Raw genomic sequence first — 25,719 nt, 5'->3', positions numbered from 1 at the left:
CTGTATCCGTCATGATGCTCCTTCTTTGGTCAGGATTATTTGTTACCGAGAGCTCAAGTATTTTTTTCGCAACCATTTAAACTTCGAGTGGACTCCTGAATTAATTGGTCAAAATATATTTCTGGAAGGCATTGAGTACGATTTATAACGACGTCCTATACCTACCACCGACTTTACGCATGTATTTTCAATAGCATATGGAGGGTAGATTTAAGTCACCACTAACTGTGAATGGGATACCTATTTGAAATGACACTAAAGTTTTCTTTGAACTGTTCATTAACCGTATCATCTGAGTCGCGGGATCGGTAAAAGGAACCAATAATTAGTTTATTCAGATTGCCAAGTATAACCTCTACCAATACTAACTCACAGGAACTATACAATTTCACTACAAGGTAAACTACTTCTGACAGCAATGAACATTCTACCACCAACTGTATTTAATTTATCGTTTCTTAACACGGTTAGGTCCTTTGTAAAAAATTCGGCTGGACTTACTTCTGGCTTTAGCCACATTTCAGTACCTATAACGATTTGAGATCCCGTGCTTTCTATTAGCGCTTGGAACTCTGGTTCTTTTCCAAGACGGCTACGACGATACTGATTGTTCTTATATCTTTCTGTGACCACAGAAACCCAAAGGAGCATAATATTATTGCATGGTGGAGCCTATGCTAATCAAGTATCCACAGCAATTGCATTACTAATGGAGCCATAATAATTTCGTCGCCAGCACCAACAAACTGCCGCTGACGTCGTGACGCAACGTCTATAAACAGATAAGCTTCAACGAAAAGAGAATTCCCCTATAAAGACTCAATGCGTTTCAATCTGTTTCAATTGTGATTTCTTTTGTCTTTTGCAACTAATTTTCTTCAGTATTTACTTTACTAATAACAAAGAAAATTTTTGTAAAATCTTGACAATGACGAGACCGCCCTTAATAGTAGTTACTACTTTTTATTTTCTCTATCTTATTCATTTATTTTATTGTAGCTGTTATTGTATGTGGTATTGCGTATTCTTTTTGAGGGTGTATTTTTATGTATCTGGACATTCTATTAGCAGATGAATTTACTTATTTATCGTGGTATATGGCATCCAGCGTAAATTGTGGCGTCTGTCATTAGATTCTGAGCGCCAATCAATCATAGTTAAGCTGCTCGCTCGCTATTGGAGCAAGGCATGCTACCAGCGAAAAGTTTCATTTTGACAGCTGCCAACTACATAAACTGTGTTTACATTCAATAACAGGTTATATTACGGCATTCTCATTACCAATTTCGAATTTATTTAGCTCTTTCAGTTATAACTTAATAAAATTATAGCCGTTTCACAATTACTTATGAATTAATTTACGGGAGTTTTCTGCTATATGTTCTTTTGATGTTGCCAAATTCTGACGTGGCTACTTTCGTTAAGTGCAAGTTAAACGGGTTCTTTTAGATTTAAATAATCGAAAATCACTATCAAATTACGCAAAGTAGATCTCTGAGAATCGTTCTCTTCAGAGCGCTCCAAACAGAGTCAATAAAATTAAAAAAGGTATTCATGTAACTTTACAGAGAACACTATCAGATTATATGCTCGCAGTTTCAAGACCCATTAATACAACCAAAATTGTACATTACATGTGTTAGAATTGTTTGATTATATATATTAAAGTTCCATCTTATTAGTGGACACAGTACTACAGTTTCTCGATTCTGATGATGGAAATTATCGGGTAAAAAGTACAGTAGTCGTGTTCCCTGTTGATGGTCTCAGATTTTCAAGTTGTACCTTGACGCTGTTTGTAGCCTTACCGAAACCGACAAAGCGACTATATGCACAGCAATAGTAGGAACTAACTTGGTCACATGAGAGGTGCTGACATACTCAGGTCCAAAGTAGTGGACGTCGTTAGGTCGCAGCGTAAACACAGAAAACGATCGCTGGAAGTGCTTCCGTCATGACTTTCTTTTAAAGTCATTTAGTTTATTAACGATGACGAAAGGATGGAAAAGTCTATGGAATGTGCCTGTAAAATGATAAAATCAATTACATCGTGTGAAAATTACAGCAGCAGGGAATGATGTAGAGCGCAGTGGTATTCAGGTATGTAAAAGCAAAGTGTACACAATAAATATCGCATCGTCGATTTGGTTAAAAATATCATTAGGCAGTAACGTATGCAATACAGGGCCGCGCGGGGTAGCCGCGTTGTCTTAGGTGCCTTGAAACGGTTTGCGCGGCTCGCCCCGTTAGAGTCCTCCCTCAGACGTGTGTGTGTGTGTGTGTGTGTGTGTGTGTGTGTGTGTGTGTGTTGTCCTTAGCATAAGTTAGTTTAAGTTAGATTAAGTAGTGTGTAAGCCTAGGAACCGATGACCTCAGCAGTTTGGTCCCATAGGAACTTACCACAAATTTCCAAATTTATGTGATGTAATGAATGGCTCAAATAGTATTAGATTTTTGTGAACTTCATAGCTCTAATGATTCTTCAGTTTCTCCCGGCGTATTTCTTGCTCGAACGGTCCACGAGTGTACTGCCGGTCCGTAGTGTCCAACGGGCAGAATATTTCGGCGATCAGACATGTAGGTGCCCTAATGTTGCTGACAATTGGGGGTAACGGCACCCCTTCTTGTGGACTTTAGGGAGTCCATAAAGTCTTGGCGGGACAGGTCCTTGAGGTGTCAATTTCTTGGCGACACTCTCTGCTAAATCTGCGTCCTTGAGAACAGCTCCAGTCTTGTTCTCCACTGTATTTGCCGGCCAAATACCTGGCAGCTTTTATGTGGGTAAATGCCCTTATCACGTTCGTAGTTCTGTGGATTTCGTAAAACGTCTCGACAACTTCAAGCTGAAAGACTCAGATACTCTGGCGACTTTTGACGTTGTTTCATTAGTCTTCGAGAGTCAGTTGAGCTTATTGCTCAGAAATTTGACGAGGAGACGACCGACCTTTTCAAGCACGTTCTGACCTCCACGTATTTTCTCTTTAATGGAGAACGCTATGAACAAACAGAAGGAGTCGCAATGAGGAGCCCACTCTCGGCTGTGGTCGCGAATTTCTATATGGAGTACTTCGAGAAGGAAGCTTTGGCGTCATACAAATAAAAACCTACTTGTTTTCTACGTTATGTGCATGACACGTTCGTGATCTGGCCCCATGGAGGAGACAAGCTCCTAGACTTCGTTACACAACTTAACTCCATACATCCGAACATAAAATTCACTATGGAGATCGAAGCAGAAGGAAGATTACAATTCCTGGACGTCATGTTCAAAAAAAGAGCGGATGGCACCCTGGGCCACGGGGTATACAGGAAGAAAACGTACACCGACCTGTATTTGCAAGCGGATAGCTGCCACCAACCTGGGCAGAGGAATGGGGTGCTAAAAACACTGGAGCACAGAGCGCGCACCATCTCTGACGGAGAGAGTCTGCCCCAAGAGCTGGAACACCTCAAAACTGTATTCCGGAAAAACGGGTACTCAGAATGGCAGATCAGATGCGCTCTCCGCCCACCTCTACAATACAGCGTGTGGAAACGGAAGAAGTCACGGAGAAAGAGATAGCCACTGCCTATATACCGTATACTGGCGCATTATCGGGGAAAATAGGACGAATATTGTGGAAACTGTGGTGTCACCGCCAGACACCACACTTGCTAGGTGGTAGCTTTAAATCGGCCGCGGTCCATTAGTACATGTCGGACCCGCGTGTCACCACTGTCAGTAATTGCAGACCGAGCGCCACCACACGGCAGGTCTAGAGAGACATACTAGCACTCTCCCCAGTTGTACGGACGACTTTGCTAGCGACTACACTGACGAAGCCTTTCTCTCATTTGCCGAGAGACAGTTAGAATAGCCTTCAGCTAAGTCCATGGCTACGACCTAGCAATGCGCCATTAACCATATCTAGAGAGAGTCTCACTTGTATCATCAAGAATGCTGTATACAAATGATGGATTAAAGTTAAGTATTCCAGCAGCTACGTACTTTTCTTTATAGCATTCATTACGTATCCTGTTTCAGACTTAAGCAAGCCTGCGTGAATTAAACGCGTGCCTTTCGGTTACCCGTCACTGTGGACTGGCTGTCTTGTCAGTCCACAACAGAAACACCGAGTAGGAACTGTCTTTTGCCCACCAAATAAAACGCGAGCATTATTGGGAAGTGTCGAAGACGATCTCGGTTTGCGGAATGCCGGCATATACCAGATTCCGTGTCAATGTTGGGAGACTTATATTGGACAGACAGAGAGCACCATCGAAGATCGTTGTCGAGAACATCAAAGGCACACTCGACTTGGGTACCCCAACAAGTCGGCGGTCGCAGAGCACTGTTTGTCCGAAAATCACGAAAGGAACTACCAACACACCAGGGCCCTGGCACAGACATCCAAATACTTGTACAGCGTCGTTAGAGAGGCTATCGAAATTCGTACCAGGGACGGACTCATCAACCGAGATTGCCGGTACAGCCTCAGCAGGGCACGGGAACCAGCCATGAGTCCAATTAAAAAGACGCTCAGCAAAGGAAACAAACGGGTGACTAGGGCGGACGAGGCAGTTACACCGACGTCACCACAGACGCCGACGCCAGCGTCTCGCCGACCACTGACGCGCGGGCGCGGACCGCGGAGAGAACGCCTCGCGTGGGGACAGGATTTAAGACGGCCGACCGCCCTCAGGAGCTCAGTTCGTCAGCGCACCTGACGATGGTGACATGTCTGATCGCCGAAATATTGTGACCGTTGGACACTATGGGCCGGCAGTACAACCGTGGACTGTTCGAGTTCATAGCTCTTGTTCCACAGAACCGGCTTAAAAAAAGTTCTGTCTATGGGACTTTTAGAAATTACCAGTAATGTGTCAGATTTCGAGGTAGAATGGGATAGGAATGATGATGGAAATAGGATCACATGTGAGGAAGTGGAAAAAATGGTCAATAGATTGCAGTGCAATAAAGCAGATGGGGTGGATGAAATTAAGTCGGAACTCATCAAATACAGTGGAATGTCAGGTCTTAAATGGCTACACAGGATAATTGAAATGGCCTGGGAGTCGTGACAGGCTCCATCAGACTGGACAAAAGCAGTAATCACACCAATCTTTAAACATGGAAACAGAAAAGATTGTAACAACTACAGAGGTATCTCTTTAATCAGCGTTGTGGGTAAAATCTTCGCAGGTATTGTTGAAAGGAAAGTGCGAGTATTAGTTGAGGACCAATTGGATGAAAATCAGTGTGGGTTTAGGCCTCTTAGAGGTTTTCAGGACCAGATCTTTAGCTTACGGCAAATAATGGAGAAGTGTTATGAGTGGAACAGGGAATTGTATCTATGCTTTATAGATCTAGAAAAGGCATATGACCGGGTTCCTAGGAGGAAGTTATTGTCTGTTCTACAAGATTATGGAATAGGAGGCAAACTTTTGCAAGCAATTAAAGGTCTTTACATGGATAGTCAGGCAGCAGTTAGAGTTGACAGTAAACTGAGTTCATGGTTCAGAGTAGTTTCAGGGGTAAGACAAGGCTGCAACCTGTCTCCACTGTTGTTCATACTATTTTTGGATCATATGTTGAAAACAATAGACTGGCTGGGTGAGATTAAGATATGTGAACACAAAATAAGCAGTCTTGCATATGCGGATGACTTAGTTGTGATGGCAGACTCGATTGAAAGTTTGCAAAGTAATATTTCAGAGCTAGATCAGAAATGTAAGGACTATGGTATGAAGATTAGCATCTCCAAAACGAAAGTAATGTCAGTGGGAAAGAAATATAAACGGATTGAGTGCCAAATAGGAGGAACAAAGTTAGAACAGGTGGACGGTTTCAAGTACTTAGGATGCATATTCTCACAGGATGGCAACATAGTGAAAGAACTGGAAGCGAGGTGTAGCAAAGCTAATGCAGTGAGCGCTCAGCTACGATCTACTCTCTTCTGCAAGAAGGAAGTCAGTACCAAGACTAAGTTATCTGTGCACCGTTCAATCTTTCGACCAACTTTGTTGTATGGGAGCGAAAGCTGGGTGGATTCAGGTTACCTTATCAACAAGGTTGAGGTTACGGATATGAAAGTAGATAGGATGATTGCAGGTACTAGTAGATGGGAACAATGGCAGGAGGGTGTCACAATGAGGAAATCAAAGAAAAACTGGGAATGAACTCTATAGATGTAACAGTCAGGGCGAACAGGCTTAGATGGTGGGGTCATGTTAAACGCATGAGAGAAGCAAGGTTACCCAAGAGACTCATGGATTCAGCAGTAGAGGGTAGGAGGAGTCGGGGCAGACCGAGGAGAAGGCACCTGGATTCGGTTAAGAATGATTTTGAAGTAATGGGTTTAATATTAGAAGAGGCACCAATGTTAGCACTGAATAGGGGATCATGGAGGAGCTGTATAAGGGGGGCTATGCTCCAGACTGAACGCTGAAAGGCATAATCAGTCTTAAATGATGATGATGAAACGAGTCATCATGTGTGTGAACGTAACTATGTAGTTTCTGGAAAGGCATGTTACATCAGATTTTTAAGAAAAAATTAAGTATTGTGATGAAAGCAACACGTGGTTCATTCAAGCGAAGCCTGGATTCATACACGCCAAACTGTGACTGATAGTGTACTAGGAGCACAGTCGCACATCTACAACTACATCTACATTTATACTCCGCAAGCCACCCAACGGTGTGTGGCGGAGGGTACTTTACGTGCCACTATGATTACCTCCCTTTCCTGTTCCAGTCGGCCGACCGCGGTGGCCTCGCGGTTCTAGGCGCTGCAGTCTGGAACCGCGCGACTGCTACGGTCGCAGGTTCGAATCCTGCCTCGGGCATGGATGTGTGTGATGTCCGTAGGTTAGTTAGGTTTAAGTAGTTTTAAGTTCTAGGGGACTGATGACCTCAGATGTTAAGTCTCATAGTGCTCAGAGCCATTTGAACCATTTGAACCTGTTCCAGTCGCGTACGGTTCACGGGAAGAACGACTGCCGGAAAGCCTCTGTGCGAGCTCGAATCTCTCTAATTTTACATCCGTGATCTCCTCGGGAGGTATAAGTAGGGGGAAGCAATATATTCGATACCTCATCCAGCAACGCACCCTCTCGAAACCTAGACAGCAAGCTACATCGCGATGGAGAGCGCCTCTCTTGCAGAGTCTGCCACTTGAGTTTGCTAAACATCTCCGTAACGCTATCACGCTTACCAAATAACCCTGTGATGAAACGCGCCGTTCATCTTTGGATCTTCTCTATCTCCTCCATCAACCCGATCTTGTACGGATCCCACACTGATGAGCACTACTCAAGTATTGGTCGAACGAGTGTTTTGTAAGCCAGCTCCTTTGTTCAAAAAAATGGTTCATATGGCTCTGAGCACTATGGGACTTAACATCTGAGGTCATCAGTCCCCTAGAACTTAGAACTACTTAAACCTAACTAACCTAAGGACATCATACACATCCATGCCCGAGGCAGGATTCGAACCTGCGACCGTAGCGGTCACGCGGTTCCAGACTGTAGCGCCTAGAACCGCACGGCCACTCCAGCCGGCCCTCCTTTGTTGATGGACTACATTTTCTAAGCACTCTCCCAATGAATCTCAACCTGGTTCCCGCCTTATCAACAATTAATTTTATATGATCATTCCACATGAAATTGTTCCGCACGCATATTCCCAGATATTTTACAGAAGTAACTGCTACCAGTGTTTGTTCCGCTATCATATAATCATACAATAAAGGATTCTTCTTCCTATGTATTCGCAATACATTACATTTGTCTATGTTAAGGGTCAGTTGCCACTCCCTGCACCAAGTGCCTATCCGCTGCAGATCTTCCTGCATTTCGCTGCAATTTTCTAATGCTGCAACTTCTCTGTATACTACAGCATCATCCGCGAAAAACCGCATGGAACTTCCGACACACAAAAGTGGCTTTTAGTGTTTAATCGATGCGCTACGAGACATCGCCATATAGTGTAACATGTGACAGTGGTCTATTGCTAAGGATGTTAGACTGTACGCTGTTACTGCTTCCTCTCCCTGCTTCTCGTGCATCAATACAATGGTGCTGCCACCCTGTTGGGTCACCGGTCCGCTTCGTCGAGTAGCGCCCTCCCTTTACCCTTAGTCTTGCTTCGTGTATCAGCGTGTAGCTGGTCAGTACCGCAAACGGTGAGGGCGGCCGTGTTCCCATGTTTTTTCCTGTTGTAGCAGGAATAGGAGGCCGATGTTGGCAGCACTGGCGGCGGTGTGCCAGTGGGTGGGCGCCGCGGTGCTGGCGTCGCTGCTGGCCTGGGTGGCCAGTGTCGCCCTGGACAAGCTGAGGCCGCTGCGGGTGCTCGACCGCCTGCCGTCACGAGCCGTCCTCATCACAGGTCAGCAACCAGCTCACCTAACGGCAACATTTCTCAGACTGTGGCGTCACATACACTGATCAACCGTAACATTACATAATTTTTAACATTTTTGTGCAGCGACAGCAACTGATATTGTTTATATAATAATATACAGCCTACAGTTGCAGGTTAGCTTTATCGTTTACCTAGGTTTCAACGCTAGTAATAACGTCTTCTTCAGAACCTGTTTTTTTTCTTTATTGTTATTTTGAAACCTGTATTACAGGCAGGCCTGCAGCAGCATACGACGCCGCTCTTTAGCCGCAGAGAAACACAAATATACAAATGAAGACATTTAAAGAAAAAACATGGTGGACATATAAACGGAGACAAACACTTTTTAAAATACAATGTGCCGTTCACGGGCGTAGAGTCCAAGATAAAATTGTTCAGACACTTGGACACAGACAGAGACGAAAATTGTCACACGTGAACGTAGGTGCACAAAACGAATAACACTGAATCACTTAAGCACAAAACGGCGGCACACATAGAACACGAGGCGTTGATTTCCAGCGCGCGAATGTTCACTATCCGTGTACGAGTCCGGGGACCTGCCAAGAGTGGAGGAGGAGGTGGGGGGAGGGGAGAGGGAGAGGGGAGACAGATGCCATGGGCAGGGGAGATAGGGGGAAGAGAGGAAGGGGGAGGGGAAGCCCGGGGGAAGAGGGAAGGAGGGAGGGGATGGGGAAAAAGGAAAGAGAAGGGAGGGAGGGTGCCTAATGGAAAGGACACAGGATGTGGGGGGGGAGGATCAAAGTTGATAGGAGGGGTAGATGGAGGGGAGGAAGACATCATCAGGGAGGGGGAGCTGGCGGAAGCCACCTTGGGAGAGGGTGAGGAGAGTGGAGAGATGGAGACCGGGTGGGACGTGGGAATACAGGCGCGGCTCAGAACCTGCAACAAGTTAATATTATAATGCGCTAGTAAATTATACCCCCCCATGAACCATGGATCTTGCCGTTGATGGGGAGGCTTGCGTGCCTCAGCGATACAGATAGCCGTACTGTAGGTACAACCACAACAGAGGGGTATCTGTTGAGAGGCCAGACAAACGTGTGGTTCCTGAAGAGGGGCAGCAGACTTTTCAGTAGTTGCAAGGGCAACAGTCTGGATGATTGACTGATCTGGCCTTGTAACAATAACCAAAACGGCCTTGCTGTGCTGGTACTGCGAACGGCTGAAAGCAAGGGGAAACTACGGCCGTAATTTTTCCCGAGGGCATGAAGCTTTACTGTATGATTAAATGATGATGGCGTCCTCTTGGGTAAAATATTCCGGAGGTAAAATAGTCCCCCATTCGGATCTCCGGGCGGGGACTACTCAAGAGGATGTCGTTATCAGGAGAAAGAAAACTGGCGTTCTATGGATCGGAGCGTGGAATGTCAGATCCCTTAATCGGGCAGGTAGGTTAGAAAATTTAAAAAGGAAATGGATAGGTTAAAGTTAGATATAGTGGGAATTAGTGAAGTTCGGTGGCAGGAGGAACAAGACTTCTGATCAGGTGACTACAGGGTTATAAACACAAAGTCAAATAGGGGTAATGCAGGAGTAGGTTTAATAATGAATAGGAAAATAGGAATGCGGGTAAGCTACTACAAACAGCATAGTGAACGCATTATTGTGGCCAAGATAGAGACGAAGCCCACACCTACTACAGTAGTACAAGTTTATATGCCAACTAGCTCTGCAGATGACGAAGAAATTGAAGAAATGTATGATGAAATAAAAGAAATTATTCAGATAGTGAAGGGAGACGAAAATTTAATAGTCATGGGTGACTGGAATTCGAGTGTAGGAAAAGGGAGAGAAGGAAACGTAGTAGGTGAATACGGATTGGGGCTAAGAAATGAAAGAGGAAGCCGCCTGATAGAATTTTGCACAGAGCACAACTTAATCATAGCTAACACTTGGTTTAAGAATCATGATAGCAGGCTGTATACATGGAAGAACCCTGGAGATACTAAAAGGTATCAGATAGATTATATAATGGTAAGACAGAGATTTAGGAACCAGGTTTTAAATTGTAAGACATTTCCAGGGGCAGATGTGGACTCTGACCACAATCTATTGGTTATGACCTGTAGATTAAAACTGAAGAAACTGCAAAAAGGTGGGAATTTAAGGAGATGGGACCTGGATAAACTGAAAGAACCAGAGGTTGTACAGAGTTTCAGGGAGAGCATAAAGGAACAATTGAAAGGAATGAGGGCAAGAAATACAGTAGGAGAAGAATGGGTAGCTCTGAGGGATGAAGTACTGAAGGCAGCAGAGGATCAAGTAGGTAAAAAGAAGAGGGTTAGTAGAAATCCTTGGGTAACAGAAGAAATATTGAATTTAATTGATGAAAGGAGAAAATATAAAAATGCAGTAAATGAAGCAGCCAAAAAGGAATACGGAAACAAAAGAAAAATTTGGAGTAGGAATTAAAATCCATGGAGAAGAAATAAAAACTTTGAGGTTCGCCGATGACATTGTAATTCTGTCAGAGACAGCAAAGGACTTGGAAGAGCAGTTGAACGGAATGGATGGTGTCTTGAAGGGAGGATATAAGATGAACATCAACAAAAGCAAAACGAGGATAATGGAATGTAGTCGAATTAAGTCGGGTGATGCTGAGGGTATTAGATTAGGAAATGAGACACTTAAAGTAGTAAAGGAGTTTTGCTATTTGGGGAGCAAAATAACTGATGATGGACGAAGTAGAGAGGATATAAAATGTAGACTGGCAATGGCAAGGAAAGCGTTTCTGAAGAAGAGAAATTTGTTAACATCGAGTATAGATTTAAGTGTCAGGAAGTTATTTCTGAAAGTATTTGTATGGAGTGTAGCCATGTATGGAAGTGAAACGTGGACGATAAATAGTTTAGACAAGAAGAGATGAGAAGCTTTCGAAACGTGGTGCTACAGAAGAATGCTGAAGATTAGATGGTAGATCACATAACTAATGAGGAAGTATTGAATAGGATTGGGGAGAAGAGAAGTTTGTGGCACAACTTGACCAGAAGAAGGGATCGGTTGGTGGGACATGTTCTGAGGCACCAATGGATCACCAATTTAGTATTGGAGGGCAGCGTGGAGGGTAAAATTCATAGGGGGAGACCAAGAGATGAATACACTAAGCAGATTCAGAAGGATGTAGGTTGCAGTAGGTACTGGGAGATGAAGAAGCTTGCACAGGATAGAGTAGCATGGAGAGCTGCATCAAACCAGTCTCAGGACTGAAGACCACAACAACAACAACAACAGTAAATTATATTAGATATGGTCATCCTACAGGATGCAACGTGTAGTACTTACATAAAATATTATTTGAATGTTTGCCTAAAACAGGCCATGGCCTAAGTCAACTTCATAAAACTTGATGCATAACCATAAGGTTTTGTCCCTTCATTAAACAAGCTGTAGCAGATTCACTTTAAGCCCGTTGTACGGGCCTCGTCGTGTGACTAGAGACTGCGGACCGCGAGGGCTTCGCGGTCTGCCTGACAGAGGGCGGCGCGCATGCGCGAGACGCATAGAATCAAACTCTTTATCACGCACGCGTCAGATAACCTTTTTGCTATGAATTAATTTTATTTTTTACTATTGTAAGTTAATTACAGTATCCAGAATGACTACGTTTTACATTCTAATACAGAGCCTTATAAACGGACCAACAAATCTCGTATGAAACTGTAGGACAGGATCTATTATTATACAAACTGTGAGGTCACATGCATTGTCACCGTCACGCCTCAACTGTTCACGTGTGCCGTCGCCGTCATCCGTGTTCTGTGCGCCGTGTCCCCAAGTGTTACTGTTTTTTCGCGTCCAGCGTGAACGGCTTCTTGTTTATCGTTTTTTGTATCTCCTTTTTTTTTCGCCGTTTTTAATGTCTTGTCTGTATCACGTGTGTGTCATGTTATTGTTCCACTTAAGGCTGAAGAGCAGCGTACCATGCTGCTGCCAGCCCGCCTGTATCAGGTGATTAAAATTACAATAAAGGAAAAAAACAAAAAAAAGTCACATGCATTATGAATTATTGTAAACTTAGTATAGGCTGGAAACCTTCGAAGTATGCCCTATTTTTTAGATACAGTTGAACGTTCAGTAAATTTCCTCTATCTGTAATTAGGTGCGCATAAATTTGTAGTTCCTCAAGCTTGTCGAGTCTATATCCCTTAACTTCATGATGTAGTAGCTCTATGTCACGTAGAGGTTTAGGTTCAAATGGTTCAAATGGCTCTGAGCACTATGGGACTTAACATCTGTGGTCATCAGTCCCCTAGAACTTAGAACTACTTAAACCTAACTAACCTAAGGACATCACACACATCCATGGGTTGCATCCTGTAGGATGACCATATCTAATATAACTTACTAGGGCATTATAATATTAACTTGTTGCAGGTTCTGAAGAAGACGTTATTACTAACGTTGAAACCTAGGTAAAAGATAAAGTTAACCTGCAACTGTAGGCTGTATATTCTTACATAACATTATAGCCACGGAACTTACCATCAAAATAAACCTGTCTAGGCGATAGCAGCATCACCCAGTGAGGGATAACTGCCAGTCAGACCACACGCAAAGTGCGTGTAGTGTGAGTGAGCGTGCTGGTCGCGTGTAGGATGGTGAAGGAGGCGCAGTCGATCTGAATTTGACCGGGTGCGGATTGTGATGGTCGGAGGCTCGGCACGAACATTTCAGATTTGCTGTTCCAGGAGTACTGTGGTGAGTGTCTCCAACACGTGGCGTAGTCAAGGTGAAGCCACGTGCAGATGTCACGGGCAGGGACGGCCACTCCTCACTGCAGGTGCGGACGTCGTAGACTGGGCAGACTTATAAAACAGAACAGGCGGCGAACTGTGGCGAAACCAACGTAAGACTTTAAGGTGGGCAGAGTACAAGTGAGTCTGAACACACAGCGCACCGAACACTCCTAATGACGAGTCTCCACCTGAGTTGGCGCAGTTTCAGAGCGTTGCATGGTCTGATGAATCGCGGTACCTTCTTCATTATGCCGATGGGAGGGCGCGAATCCGTCGTCTTCCAGGGGAACAGCTCCTTGAAGCTGGCGGCGGTCCCATTATGCGCAGGGGAACATTCACGAGTCCATCCATGGGTCCAGTGGAGCCCGTGCGATGCATCATGACGGCCAAGGAATATCGTACACTGGTTGCAAACCACGTACACCCCTTCATGACGGTGATGTTTCCCGGCAGCAGTGGCATTTTTCGATAAGATAATGTATGGGTAGTATAGGGAGAGACGGGTCATGTACAATATGTACAACAACAAAGAGGGAATAATAAGAGTGGACGATCAAGAACGAAGTGCTCGTATTAAGAAGGGTGTAAGGCAAGGCTGTAGCCTTTCGCCCCTACGTCCGCATCTCGTGGTCGTGCGGCAGCGTTCTCGCTTCCCACGCCCGGGTTCCCGGGTTTGATTCCCGGCGGGGTCAGGAATTTTCTCTGCCTCGTGATGGCTGGGTGTTGTGTGCTGTCCTTAGGTTAGTTAGGTTTAAGTAGTTCTAAGTTCTAGGGGACTGATGACCATAGATGTTAAGTCCCATAGTGATCAGAGCCATTTGAACCATCTTTCGCCCCTGCTCTTCAATCTGTACATCGAGGAAGCAATGATGGAAATAAAAGAAAGGTTCAGGAGTGGAATTAAAATACAAGGCTAAAGGATATCTATGATACGATTCGCTGATGACACTGCTATCCTGAGTGAAAGTGAAGAAGAATTAAATGATCTGCTGAACGGAATGAACAGTCTAATGAGTACACAGCACGGTTTGAGAGTAAATCGGAGAAAGACGAAGGTAATGAGAAGTAGTAGAAATGAGAACAGCGAGAAACTTAACATCAGGATTGATGGTCACGAAGTCAATGAAGTTAAGGAATTCTGCTACCTAGGCAGTAAAATAACCAGTGACGGACGGAGCAAGGAGGACATCAAAAGCAGACTCGCTATGGCAAAAAAGGCATTCCTGGCCAAGAGAAGTCTACTAATATCAAATACCGGCTTTAATTTGAGGAAGAAATTTCTGAGGATGTACGTCTGGAGTACAGCATTGTATGGTAGTGAAACATGGACTGTGGGAAAACCAGAACAGAAGAGAATCGAAGCATTTGAGATGTGGTGCTATAGACGAATGTTGAAAATTAGGTGGACTGATAAGGTAAGGAATGAGGAGGGCCTACGCAGAATCGGAGAGGAAAGGAATATGTGGAAAACACTGATAAGGAGAAGGGACAGGATGATAGGACATCTGCAAAGACATGAGGGAATCACTTCCATGGTACTAGAGGGAGCTGTAGAGGGCAAAAACTCTAGAGGAAGACAGAGATTGAGGACGTAGGTTGCAAGAGCTACTCTGAGATGAAGAGGTTAGCACAGGAAAGGAATTCGTGGCGGGCCGCATCAAACCAGTCAGTAGACTGATGACCAAAAAAGAAAAAAAAAAAAAGAAGTGCCATGTGACAAGGCCAGGAGCGTGATGGAGTTGCTCGAAGAAAACAGTGGCGAGTTCCAATTGATGTGCTGTCCCCCCAACTCGCCAGACCTGAAAGGATGTGATTGAACGTAGCGTCAGACCTCATCGCCCCCCTACCGGAATTTACGGGGATTAACTGGCCTGTGTGTGCAGGTGTGCTATCTACCAAGGCGTCATTGCTTCCATGCGACAAAGCGTCGCCGCTGTTACCCGTACCAAAGATAGACACACTGGCTGTTAGCTAGCTGGTCGTAATATTCTGGCTGGTCAGTGTACATTGTATATACGTGTTCCCACAGTAAATGGATATAATTTATTTTCCAGGATGAATTTTCTCTCTGCGCTGTTTTGAAACTTCCTGGGGGATTAAAACTGTGTGTTGGGCCAGGATCTTTGTCTTTCGCGGACAACTGCTCTGTCGCCAGAACTATCCGCTTTAGTAGGAGAGGCACTAGCGGAAGCTGAGTTGTGATATCAGGTCATGAATGGTGCTTGGACAGCTCCGTCCGCGCCACAGAGTCCTGACCTGAATCCTATAGAACACCTTTGGTATGTTTTGGAACGTCTCTGTGCCAGGCCTCACCGACCGACATCGATACCTTTCCTCAGTGCAGCACTCTGTGAAGAGTGGGCTGCCATTCCCCAAGAAACCTTCCAGCACCTGATTGAACGTATGGCTGCGAGAGTGAAAGCTGTGATCAGGGCTCAGGGTGGGCCAACGTCGTATTGAATTCCAGCATTACCGATGGAGGGCGTCACGAACTTGAAAGTCATTTTCAGCCAGGTGTCCGGATACTTTTGACCACAGAGTGTGTATTATTTTATTCTAGCACGCCAGCAGCATGAGTTTATGTAACCGATTTCCACGTTAAATAATCGGAAGTATCGAATGAAGTTTACGTTCTGCAGCCTAGTACTCATATGAAACTTCCTGGCAGATTAAAACTGAGTGGCGGACCGAGACTGGAAGTCGGGACATCTGCCTATTTTTTTGAGGGCAGAGAGATATGAAACCTTCTGACACATTAAAACTGTACTGGACCGAGACTGGATGTCGGGACGTTTGCCTTTTGCGGGCGGAACGAAAACTATGTTCTGGAGATATCCCCCAAGCTGTAGCCAAGCCATGTCTCTCCTTTCTTCCAGTATTGGTAGTCCCTCAAGTTTCACAGGAAAAATCATGTGGAATTTGAAAGGTAAGAGACAAGGTATTGGTGAAAGTACGTCCTGAGGATGGTTTATGGGTCATGCTTGTTTAGCTCAGTTGATAGAGCTGTTGCTCCTGGAACGCAAACTTCCTAATTTCCAGTGTTGACCTGGCACAGTGTTTTAATCTGCCAGGAAGATTCAATTTAAATTACAAACAGGGGGGTTATGTTAGATTAGCACATTTCAAAATGTTCAAATGTGTGCGAAATCTTATGGGACTTAACTGCTAAGGTCATCAGTCCCTAAACTTACACACTACTTTACCTAAATTATCCTAAGGACAAACACAAAAATGGTTCAAATGGCTCTGAGCACTATGGGACTTAACTTCTGTGGTCATCAGTCCCCTAGAACTTAGAACTACTGAAACCTAACTAACCTAAGGACATCACACACATCCATGCCCGAGGCAGGATTCGAACCTGCGACCGTAGCGGTCACGCGGCTCCAGACTGAAGCGCCTTTAACCGCACGGCCACACCGGCCGGCGGACAAACACACACACACACACACACACACACACACACACACACACACACACCCATGCCCGAAGGAGGACTCGAACCTCCGCCGGGACCAGCCTAGCACATTTCAAACACATTTTACTCAGTTATTTGTATCGGTAGCAAAAACATCTGTGCAAAGACGCAGAACAGCAGCACTTTCGGTTATACACTACAAGTGTGAATGTAGTTACACTTTTCTGTGTGTGTACAGTGACGTGGATACCCCAAGGCTAGGGGTACGGTGGATGTGAATTTCTTGTACGCATAGTGTTACCCAATACATAAAAACTCATACTAATGGCGGAACGTCATTTTAACTGTCTTCCAGAGCCGCTTTATAACAAGAGCGTAACTGCTTATTTAAAAAAAATTAATAATGCATGATATTAAAATGTTAAAGATTGAAAACTATAGGACCATGACAGGATCTTGCAGGCTGGCAGATATAGCTATCGGTAGCCCTTGTCAAGTGAACAATGATGAGCATAACCTTCCTCACCGTAGCAATTAGAGATATGAACAGCACTCGAGCTGAAAGCACCCCAGACTCCTCTCTTGCCTGTGTGTGACAAGTTTCCTCCAAAACAGCCAATGTACATGTGTCGAAAGCAGTCTAAGTCCCATAACTGATACAGCCTAAGAGAACAATCGGAGAAATGGTTAAAAGTAAATAAAATCATTAAAAAATTAGACAGATGCCGAGCAGTAGTTTTATTAGCTTATCTAACACATCTAAATAGGATGTATGCTATCCATGATGTGTGCAGAGCCCTTTTATCCTCTGTAAGCAAGCTTCTCGTAACTTCATCTACAGTAGTGACAATACGTGATCTACGTACGTCGCTTTTTACGATTCCAAATATGTATGACTTGCAACTTGCATGTATTGGGAGGGAATACCAAAGGATTCGGAATCCAAATAAGAGAACGTTATCGGTTTCTCATGCACAGGACCAGGTACAGAAAGCTGGCTAAAGCCTAAAATAAGTTCTGCAGAAATTTTTACGGTGTTCAGGAGAGATAGATTAGGCAGAATTGGTGGTGGAGTGTTTGTGTCTGTCAGTAGTGGTTAATCTTGTAGTGAAGTCGAAGTAGATACTCAGTGCGAAATGGTATGGGTGGAGGTTATACTTAACAGCCGAACTAAGTTAATAATTGGCTCCTTCTACCGACCCCAGACTCCGATGACATAGTTGCTGAACAGTTCAGAGAAAATTTGAGTCTCGTAACAAATAAACACCCCAATCATACGGTTATAGTATAGAAATCCCTTCCCTCGATATGTTGGCAAAAATACTTGTTCAAAACCGGTGGTAGGCAGAAAACATCTTCCGAGATTTTCCTAAATGCTTTCTCCGAAAATTATTTCGAGCAGTTAGTCCACGAACCCACGCGAATTGTAAATGGTTGCGAAAACACACTTGACCTCTTAGCCATAAACAATCCAGAGCTGATAGAGAGCATCATGACTGATAGAGGGATTAGTGATCACAAGGTCGTTGTAGCTACGCTCAATACCGTTTCTTCCAAATCCACCAGAAACAAATGCAAAATAATTTTATTTAAAAAAGCGGATAAAGTGTCACTAGAAGCCTTCCCAAGAGACAATCACCATTCCTTCCGAACTGACTATGCAAATGTAGACGAGATGTGGCTCAAATTCAAAGATATAGTAGCAACAGCAATTGATAGATTCATACCTCATAAACTGGTAATAGATGGAACTGATCCCCCGTGGTACACAAAACAGGTCCGAACGCTGTTGCAGAGGCAACGGAAAAAGCATGCGAAGTTCAGAAGAACGCGAAATCCCGAAGATTGGCTAAAATTTACAGACGCGCGAAATTTGGCACGGACTTCAATGCGAGATGCCTTTAATAGGTTCCACAACTAAACATTGTCTCGAAATTTCGTAGAAAATCCGAAGAAATTCTGGTCGTATGTAAAGTACACAAGCGACAAGACGCAGTCAATACCTTCGCTGCGCACTGCCGATGGTACTGTTACCGACGACTGTGCCGCTAAAGCGGAGTTATTGAACGCAGTTTTCCGAAATTCCTTCACCAGGGAAGACGAATGGAATATTCCAGAATTTGAAACACGAACAGCTGCTAGCATGAGAACAACTTCATTTGGAAAGACCACATAGATAATATTGTGGGGAAGGCGAGCCAAAGGTTGTGTTGTGACTTGGCAAGACAGCCAAGCCACTATGATGGGTAGCCGAAAAGCACGCGTTAAAGCTCACGCAGGCTGGCGTGAGGTCTGGAACAGTTATAGGAGTTTATAGTAGGAAGAAAAGTACTTAGCTTCTGGAATACTTAACTTTAATCCATAATTGGTGAACATCGGTCTGACGGTACATGCATCAAAAGATAAATAGCAAATGATAATGGCGCCTTGCTAGGTCGTAGCAAATGACGTAGCTGAAGGCTATGCTAACTATCGTCTCGGCAAATGAGAGCGTAATTCGTCAGTGAACCATCTCTAGCAAAGTCGGCTGTACAACTGGGGCGAGTGCTAGGAAGTGTCTCTAGACCTGCCGTGTGGCGGCGCTCGGTCTGCAATCACTGACAGTGGCGACACGCGGCTCCGTCGTATACTAGTGGACCGCGGCCGATTTAAAGGCTACCACCTAGCAAGTGTGATGTCTGGCGGTGACACCACAGGTTGCGTTTCATTGGCAGGACACTTAGAAGATGCAACAAGTCCAGTAAAGAGACAGCTTACACTACACTGGTTCGTCCTCTGTTAGAATATTGCTGTGCGGTGTGGGATCCTTACCAGGTGGGATTGACGGAGGACATCGAAAGGGTGCAAAAATGGGCAGCTCGTTTTCTATTATCACGTAACAGGGGAGAGAGTATGGCAGATATGATACGCGAGTTGGGATGGAAGTCATTAAAGCAAAGACGTTTTTCGTCGCGGCGAGATCTATTTACGAAATTTCAGTCACCAACTTTCTCTTCCGAATGCGAAAATATTTTGTAGAGCCCAACCTACATAGGTAGGAATGATCATCAAAATAAAATAAGAGAAATCAGAGCTCGAACAGAAAGGTTTAGGTGTTCGTTTTTCCCGCGCGCTGTTCGGTAGTGTAATGGTAGAGACATAGTATGATTGTGGTTCGATGAATCCTCTGCCAAGCACTTAAATGTGAATTGCAGAGTAGTCATGTAGTTGTAGATGTAGATGTAGAGAGCATGACAGTTTCGTCTTGTCACCATGGCTCTGCATTATCAGTCCATCACATAACTAGTCGCAACATCAAGAAACTACAGCCTCTGCCCATGTGTACAATGTTCTATTATTTTTAAACATATGGGTGTGATGTCACGTCTGTTTCGTACAAACGAACTCCACATATTTTTTAAATGGAGGTCTGTAACCTCTCTCATTCTTTACTACTGATCTCGGTCATTATGGGAGCAGGTTGTACTCTGATTCTAATAGTTCTCTTTCTTCGTACAAAGTTGTAGCTTTCTAGGAAAGTATCCAAGAGATCTACAGACACTTTGATCTAGTGCTTACGCCACGGATTTCGACTACTTCCTATGGATAGCTAAAGATACCCTCTACGACCATGTCGTATGCGTATTCTACCGCGTTTTTTACTTTTTTTATCGTCTCTCCATATTTCTCCACATTTTTGTTCCATTTTTCCGTTTTTCCTCATATTTTTTCCACTTTTCCGATTTTTTCATATTTTTCCATAGTCTATACGTATATGTGCAAGTGTATATACGCTCGTATTCCTTACATTATCAGGCATGGGTTGCTATTTTTTTTACCATCCAACTGTGATACATAGACCCATCCCAACCAGTGCGACTACAAATTATAGTCCCTCCAAATGTCAGCCCACATAACACTGCCAAAGCCAACGCTAAATCGCACGCGTTGTCAAAATATTTGAATGGCTTGTAGAGCGGTGTAATTCCATAAACATAAACCGATACACATGGATCACATATTTAACTTGGAAATTAATTATACACATTCATTCTTTTGGCGTTTTCGTATGAAATAATGAATTCTGAGACGTTTGCTACTAATGAATGAGCAAAAGTGGAGGAATGTGCGCCTAAGTCTAGATTAAACGTATTATTTTATCAAAGTATGGATTTTAGTTCTATTTAAAGCGCTGTCAAAGTCATCCGTACATTATGACAACCCTCCATGCTGAGGTAACATTATCATTTCTTTCGTGCGGCTGTCAGGGCTGGCGGTTGGGAGTTGTACCACGCATTCCTTATAGACATCAGGGCTGATATTTTAGTAAATACACGCCGTTAAGCATGCGTTTTTGGTGTGCAGCTTAACACCATGCACAAGAACAAAACACAAGCATGTTGTTTGTCATGTCTGAACATACACCACACCTGACGGGCCTGTGGTATCCACGTTTCAGCACGCTCAAAATAGTGTAACTGGATTCCACGTGAAATCAGATTTAGAAGGTATGACCAGAAGATAATGTCGGTGGCCGTGTTATCATCGTGTCCTTTACCCGAAGATTTTTGTAATGGTATGAATAATCATCAGCAAAAAGCATTTGCTGTTGGCCGGCATACATTGCTATGCTAAATCGCATTCCAGTGTTTGTGAACAGGTAGGGAGCTCATATCTGGTAGTAATGAAGTGAAGTGCTGAGCCTAAAAAAAATATTGAAAAAATAATTATATTATCACAGAGGCATATCTTTTAACTGCCAAAATAAGTAAAACTGATTGCAAACAACGGGCGAACTTTCGATTACAAAGATCAGACAGCTGAAAACAAATCTTTATATTCCGATAAATTTACAAGAATTAACAAAGATTTTATCAACAGTTCCCGTGATAAACAGTAACAGACAGCTGACACTTAAGGCCCTACACATGTCTGTGATGCAGTCAGTGAAGCCATAAACGGAAAATAATTTTTAAAAGCGCCAAAAATTGCTCCTGTCTGTGAAGTAGACACAACAGTGCGTTCAGAACTTACCTAAGCACAGGACTGAAACCATTACTGCTCAAAATTTAAAAGCCACAACATATTATACACATCTGTGAAGCAGAGAGTGAAACCATTAATCCAAAGGTTTTAAAAGAGAACCTTTCGTATGCGTCTATGAAGTAATCAAAGTAGAAAGTCCTCTGATCAATACTAAAAGAAACAAGTAAAACAATCAAAGGCTTAGAAAAGAAACGAACCATACCCGTCTGTGAAGTAGGCAAACCAGGGCGTTAATAAAAATATTTTATAGAAAAACAAACAAAGCCAGCCCATGAAACGGACGAAGCAGAATGATGCAATAAAACTGAAACCTATCAGTTGAACGGCTCGGCAGTAAACAATGGTAAGGGACAGTCTGCGGGAAACAGAGATATTATTATTTTTTTTTTTTTTTGTGGTGGTGCTGAAGTCTGATCAACTTCGTTGATTTTTACTTCTGTAGGGAATGGAAGGGGTAAAAATTTTCTCTTTATTTATTTATTCTTCTTTCAGCTTTAGTTTGGGCACACAGAAGGGTCCTTTAACTCGCTGCTTTTGGTGTGTATTTGAAAACATGTGTGGAGAAGTGCTAAAGGTCGATATGTCCTTAAATTATGGAGAAGTACGTAGGGATATCATTTACGGAGGCTCAAATACTATCGCCTTCGGTACTTTATATTTGTGGTTGCGTAAGGGTTCTACCGTACCTACTGTGGTGAGTTGTGGTGTACTGTCACGTATCATGTCCAACTTCCGAAATAAGGTTCGTGCCTTCTCCTTGACCTTGTCTGAGAGGTAAGATTCGCTTAAGGCTCGATGAATGTCATGATTTCGGATCCACCATTGGGCTCCTGTGATCCATCGTAGGCATCTGCTTTGTACAACCTGTAACTTCTTGTAGTTAGTGGCACACGTAGTACCCCAAGAGGTCGATCCATACAAAATAGACGGTTCGACATGGCATGGTACAACTGGAGTTTCGTGCGTTGGCTGAGGTATGAGCTCTTCAGAAATGGGAGGAGAGCTCCCAGCATTTTGAGACCAGACGTCTTCTTCTCCATAATGTGATGACCATACAACAGTTTGGCGTCCAGATGCACTCCCAGGTATTTTACAGTTGTTGCCCAGGGGAGTGGCTGGTCTGATATCCGTAGGCGTTCATTGACGATGGGTCTCCGACGTGTGAAGACAATAACTTTGGTTTTCTCTGCGTTGACCGTTATTTTGTTCATGTGGGTCCAGTGGTCCACTAAATCTAGTTGGCGCTGCATCCGTGTGACGAGGTGGTCCATTCTGGTGCCTGCAGTCAGGAGCGCTGTGTCGTCGGCATAGAAACTGGCAGTAACATGTGGCACCGTCGGGAGGTCGTTGACATATAAATTAAACAGCAGTGGAGAGATGACCGATCCTTTTGGAAGTCCTTCAAGGGCAGGCCGTGTTAATGAATTCTTGTCATCAATGCGAACATATAATTTGCGATCCTGAAGAAAATTGTCGAGAAGTTTTAAATAGCAGTCTGGTAGGGGAGTGGTACGTCGGAGCTTGACGATCAAGTTGCGTCGCCATACTTTATCGTAAGCCTTCTCTATATCGAGAAAGACTCCAATAGTATGTCGTCTCTTGTTGAAATTGTCTTGGATAGATTCCGTGATGCGCAGTAGTTGTAACTCAGCCGATAGCTTCGCCTGGAAGCCGAACTGCTCCGGCCGGATGATGTTGTGTGCCACAAGGATGTCCAGCATGCGTTTCAGTAGGACACGTTCCAGTACCTTTCCCAGTGTCGGCAGTAAACTTATGGGTCTGTAGCTGTCAGGGTGTGAGAGATCCTTGCCCGGTTTTGGTATTGGCACTATTCTGGCAATCTTCCATGCCTCTGGGAAGTATCCAGTCCTGAGGCAGCTGTTCACTATCCGGGTGAGAAGCACAACAGGCTTTCTCGGGAGGTGTTTCAACTCCGTATTGCTGATTCTATCTGCTCCAGATGAGGTGTGTTTGCTATACTTGATAATCCTCCTAATTTCCTCCGGCGTTGTCAGCCGGGGCATAGCGGTAGTCGGGGCGTCCCGAATAGCTTCCCATTCCGCCGCTGTGTCCTCCTCTGCACGGTGGAGTGCATCATCTCCATCCTCCGTGGGGGGCGTAGTCATCTGTTGTTGGTATGTATCCGCATACAGCTCCGCCTGCGCAAGTGAGTCGTACAAGAGGCCATGGGGTCCTCGAATTGCCCTTTTGGGGGGCTGTTGTTGTCTGAGACTTTTAGCTATTCGCCATTCATCTTTGGTGCGTAATAGAAAGTTGTCCATTTTGAGTTCCCACGTGTGTTGCTTCCAGTCCTGAACCTTCCGCCGGAGTTCGCGGGTTAGTCTGTGAGTCTCCCGTCTATCGTCCGGATGGCGGTAGCGGACCCATCGTTTCCGAAATCGATTGCGCCTTGCATTAAGTTCCTGCAGTGGTGGTGGAAACTCGTCATAATTGACTTCTGGTTGCAGGTGCTCCGTGAGTGCTCGTTGTTACGCATTGTTAATCTTCTTTGTGAGTACTGCGACTGCCACATCAATCGCTTCTCTGGTAGTAACAACCTGGGTTGGTCGCACATTGTTGTTGAGGTACGCTTGGAACTGCTGCCAGTCGTAAGTTCTTGTCGTCGGCAGTGGGAGTTGCAAAGTAGCCCTCTCTATGAGTCCTAATACCGGTCTGTGGTCCGACGAAAGATCATCCAGCGTCCGCAGATGGAGATTCGGGTTGATGTTCTTGATTATGGCGATGTCTAGAACATCAGGGTCTTGTGTCTGGACGTAAGGTATCCTCGTCGGTTCCCGTGGTCCATGGACGGAAATATGTAAATTCTCAGCCAGTGCAAACAACATATGTCCTTTTGGGTTAGTCTTACGGGAATTCCAGGCAACATGTTTACTATTAAGATCCCCTCCAAGGAGGATCTTGTCGTAACCCTCGGTAACGGAGTAAAGATCTTCTGGGTGGAGAGGCTTCTTTGGGCTAAGGTAAGCCGCAATACAGGTAATGTTTCCGAGCGTCGTGTGGATTGTTACTGCCGTGGCCTCTAAAGTCTGGAGTGGGGGTAAACGTTCTTGGTGGTGACGAATACATTTTTTGATCAGGACTGCGGTCCCTCCACCCCGTTGGTCCCGTCTGTCCGTCCGGTAGATGTGCATGTTCCTCAAGCGGAGGTCGGTTGACTCGCGGAGATGTGTTTCGGAGACAAATGCTACGTCTATCTTGTGGCGATGTAAGAAGTCCGTGAATTCTATTTTCTTCAGTTTCAGGCCGTTGGCATTCCAAATGCAGAAGTTAAGATGCCTCGTGTGATGCCGTCTATCCATTTAGGGTGTTTGAAAAGCTGTCAGTACGCTTTCTACAAGCGAGAGGATAGACGTCAGCTTCTGCTGGAGGGCGGTGAGTAGTTGAAGAATATCTGTTAACGCTGGTGTAAAAGTGGTCGACCAGGCAGATGGTGTATCCGCTGGTGTTGGCGTCGGTGGATGGGCACGTATTGCTTCGGAGTACGAGCGCTGTTGTCTTGTCTGTCGGAGAGTCACTCTGGGTGCCGGTTGTGGTCGAGAGGCGATTGTTTCCACAGGGAGAGGTGCCGCTTGTTGTTGGGTGGCCGGAATCGCTGCCATGGCCGAGTTCTTAGCAATTATAGGCCGTTGTGGGGTCGACTTCTTTGGTGTCCTTCTAGTATACTTCCGGAGGAGTTCTTGAAATTTTGGGCAGCCACGGAAAGTCGCTGGATGTTCTTGTTCACAATTGGCGCACTTTGGGGGCGCCGTCCTAGGATGGGTACAATTCGATGATTTATGGGATCCACCGCAGCGGACGCAGCGTGCTGGCATGCTGCAGTAGTTCGCTGTATGCTCGAAACGTTGGCAATGTCGGCACTGGACTGGTCCTTCTTTACTATTATAGGTTTCTATTATCACTCGTGTGTAGAGCAGGTATTTGACATCATATATCTTGTCACTGTCTTTTCCAGATGGGAGGGTGACTCGGTACACAGGTTGCAGTATCAATTGTTTCGTCTTCTCGTCGCGTTCCTTAAGTTGGTAGACTTGTAGCACGTTGAAGCCTTTTTCCTTGAGGGCATAGTAAAGTTGTTCTTCGGTAACTTCCGCCGGAAGGCGTTTGACAACTACT

The 25,719-nt window shown here is 44.6% G+C and overlaps 1 protein-coding gene across 1 annotated transcript in view; it reads left to right on the top strand.

Annotated features, from left to right (window-relative positions):
- The first annotated feature begins 8,219 nt into the window (after positions 1–8,219).
- LOC126124765 (estradiol 17-beta-dehydrogenase 2-like) overlaps positions 8,220–25,719 on the top strand; it is a 138,462-nt gene continuing 120,962 nt past the window's right edge. The window contains exon 1 of the mRNA XM_049915112.1: positions 8,220–8,367. Coding sequence (XP_049771069.1) covers positions 8,220–8,367 — 148 coding nt within the window. The remainder of the gene's footprint in view (positions 8,368–25,719) is intronic.

The sequence above is a fragment of the Schistocerca cancellata genome, unplaced genomic scaffold, assembly GCF_023864275.1.
Source record: "Schistocerca cancellata isolate TAMUIC-IGC-003103 unplaced genomic scaffold, iqSchCanc2.1 HiC_scaffold_426, whole genome shotgun sequence".
Classification (NCBI taxonomy): domain Eukaryota; kingdom Metazoa; phylum Arthropoda; class Insecta; order Orthoptera; family Acrididae; genus Schistocerca; species Schistocerca cancellata.
This window is presented reverse-complemented; position numbering and strand designations above follow the sequence as displayed.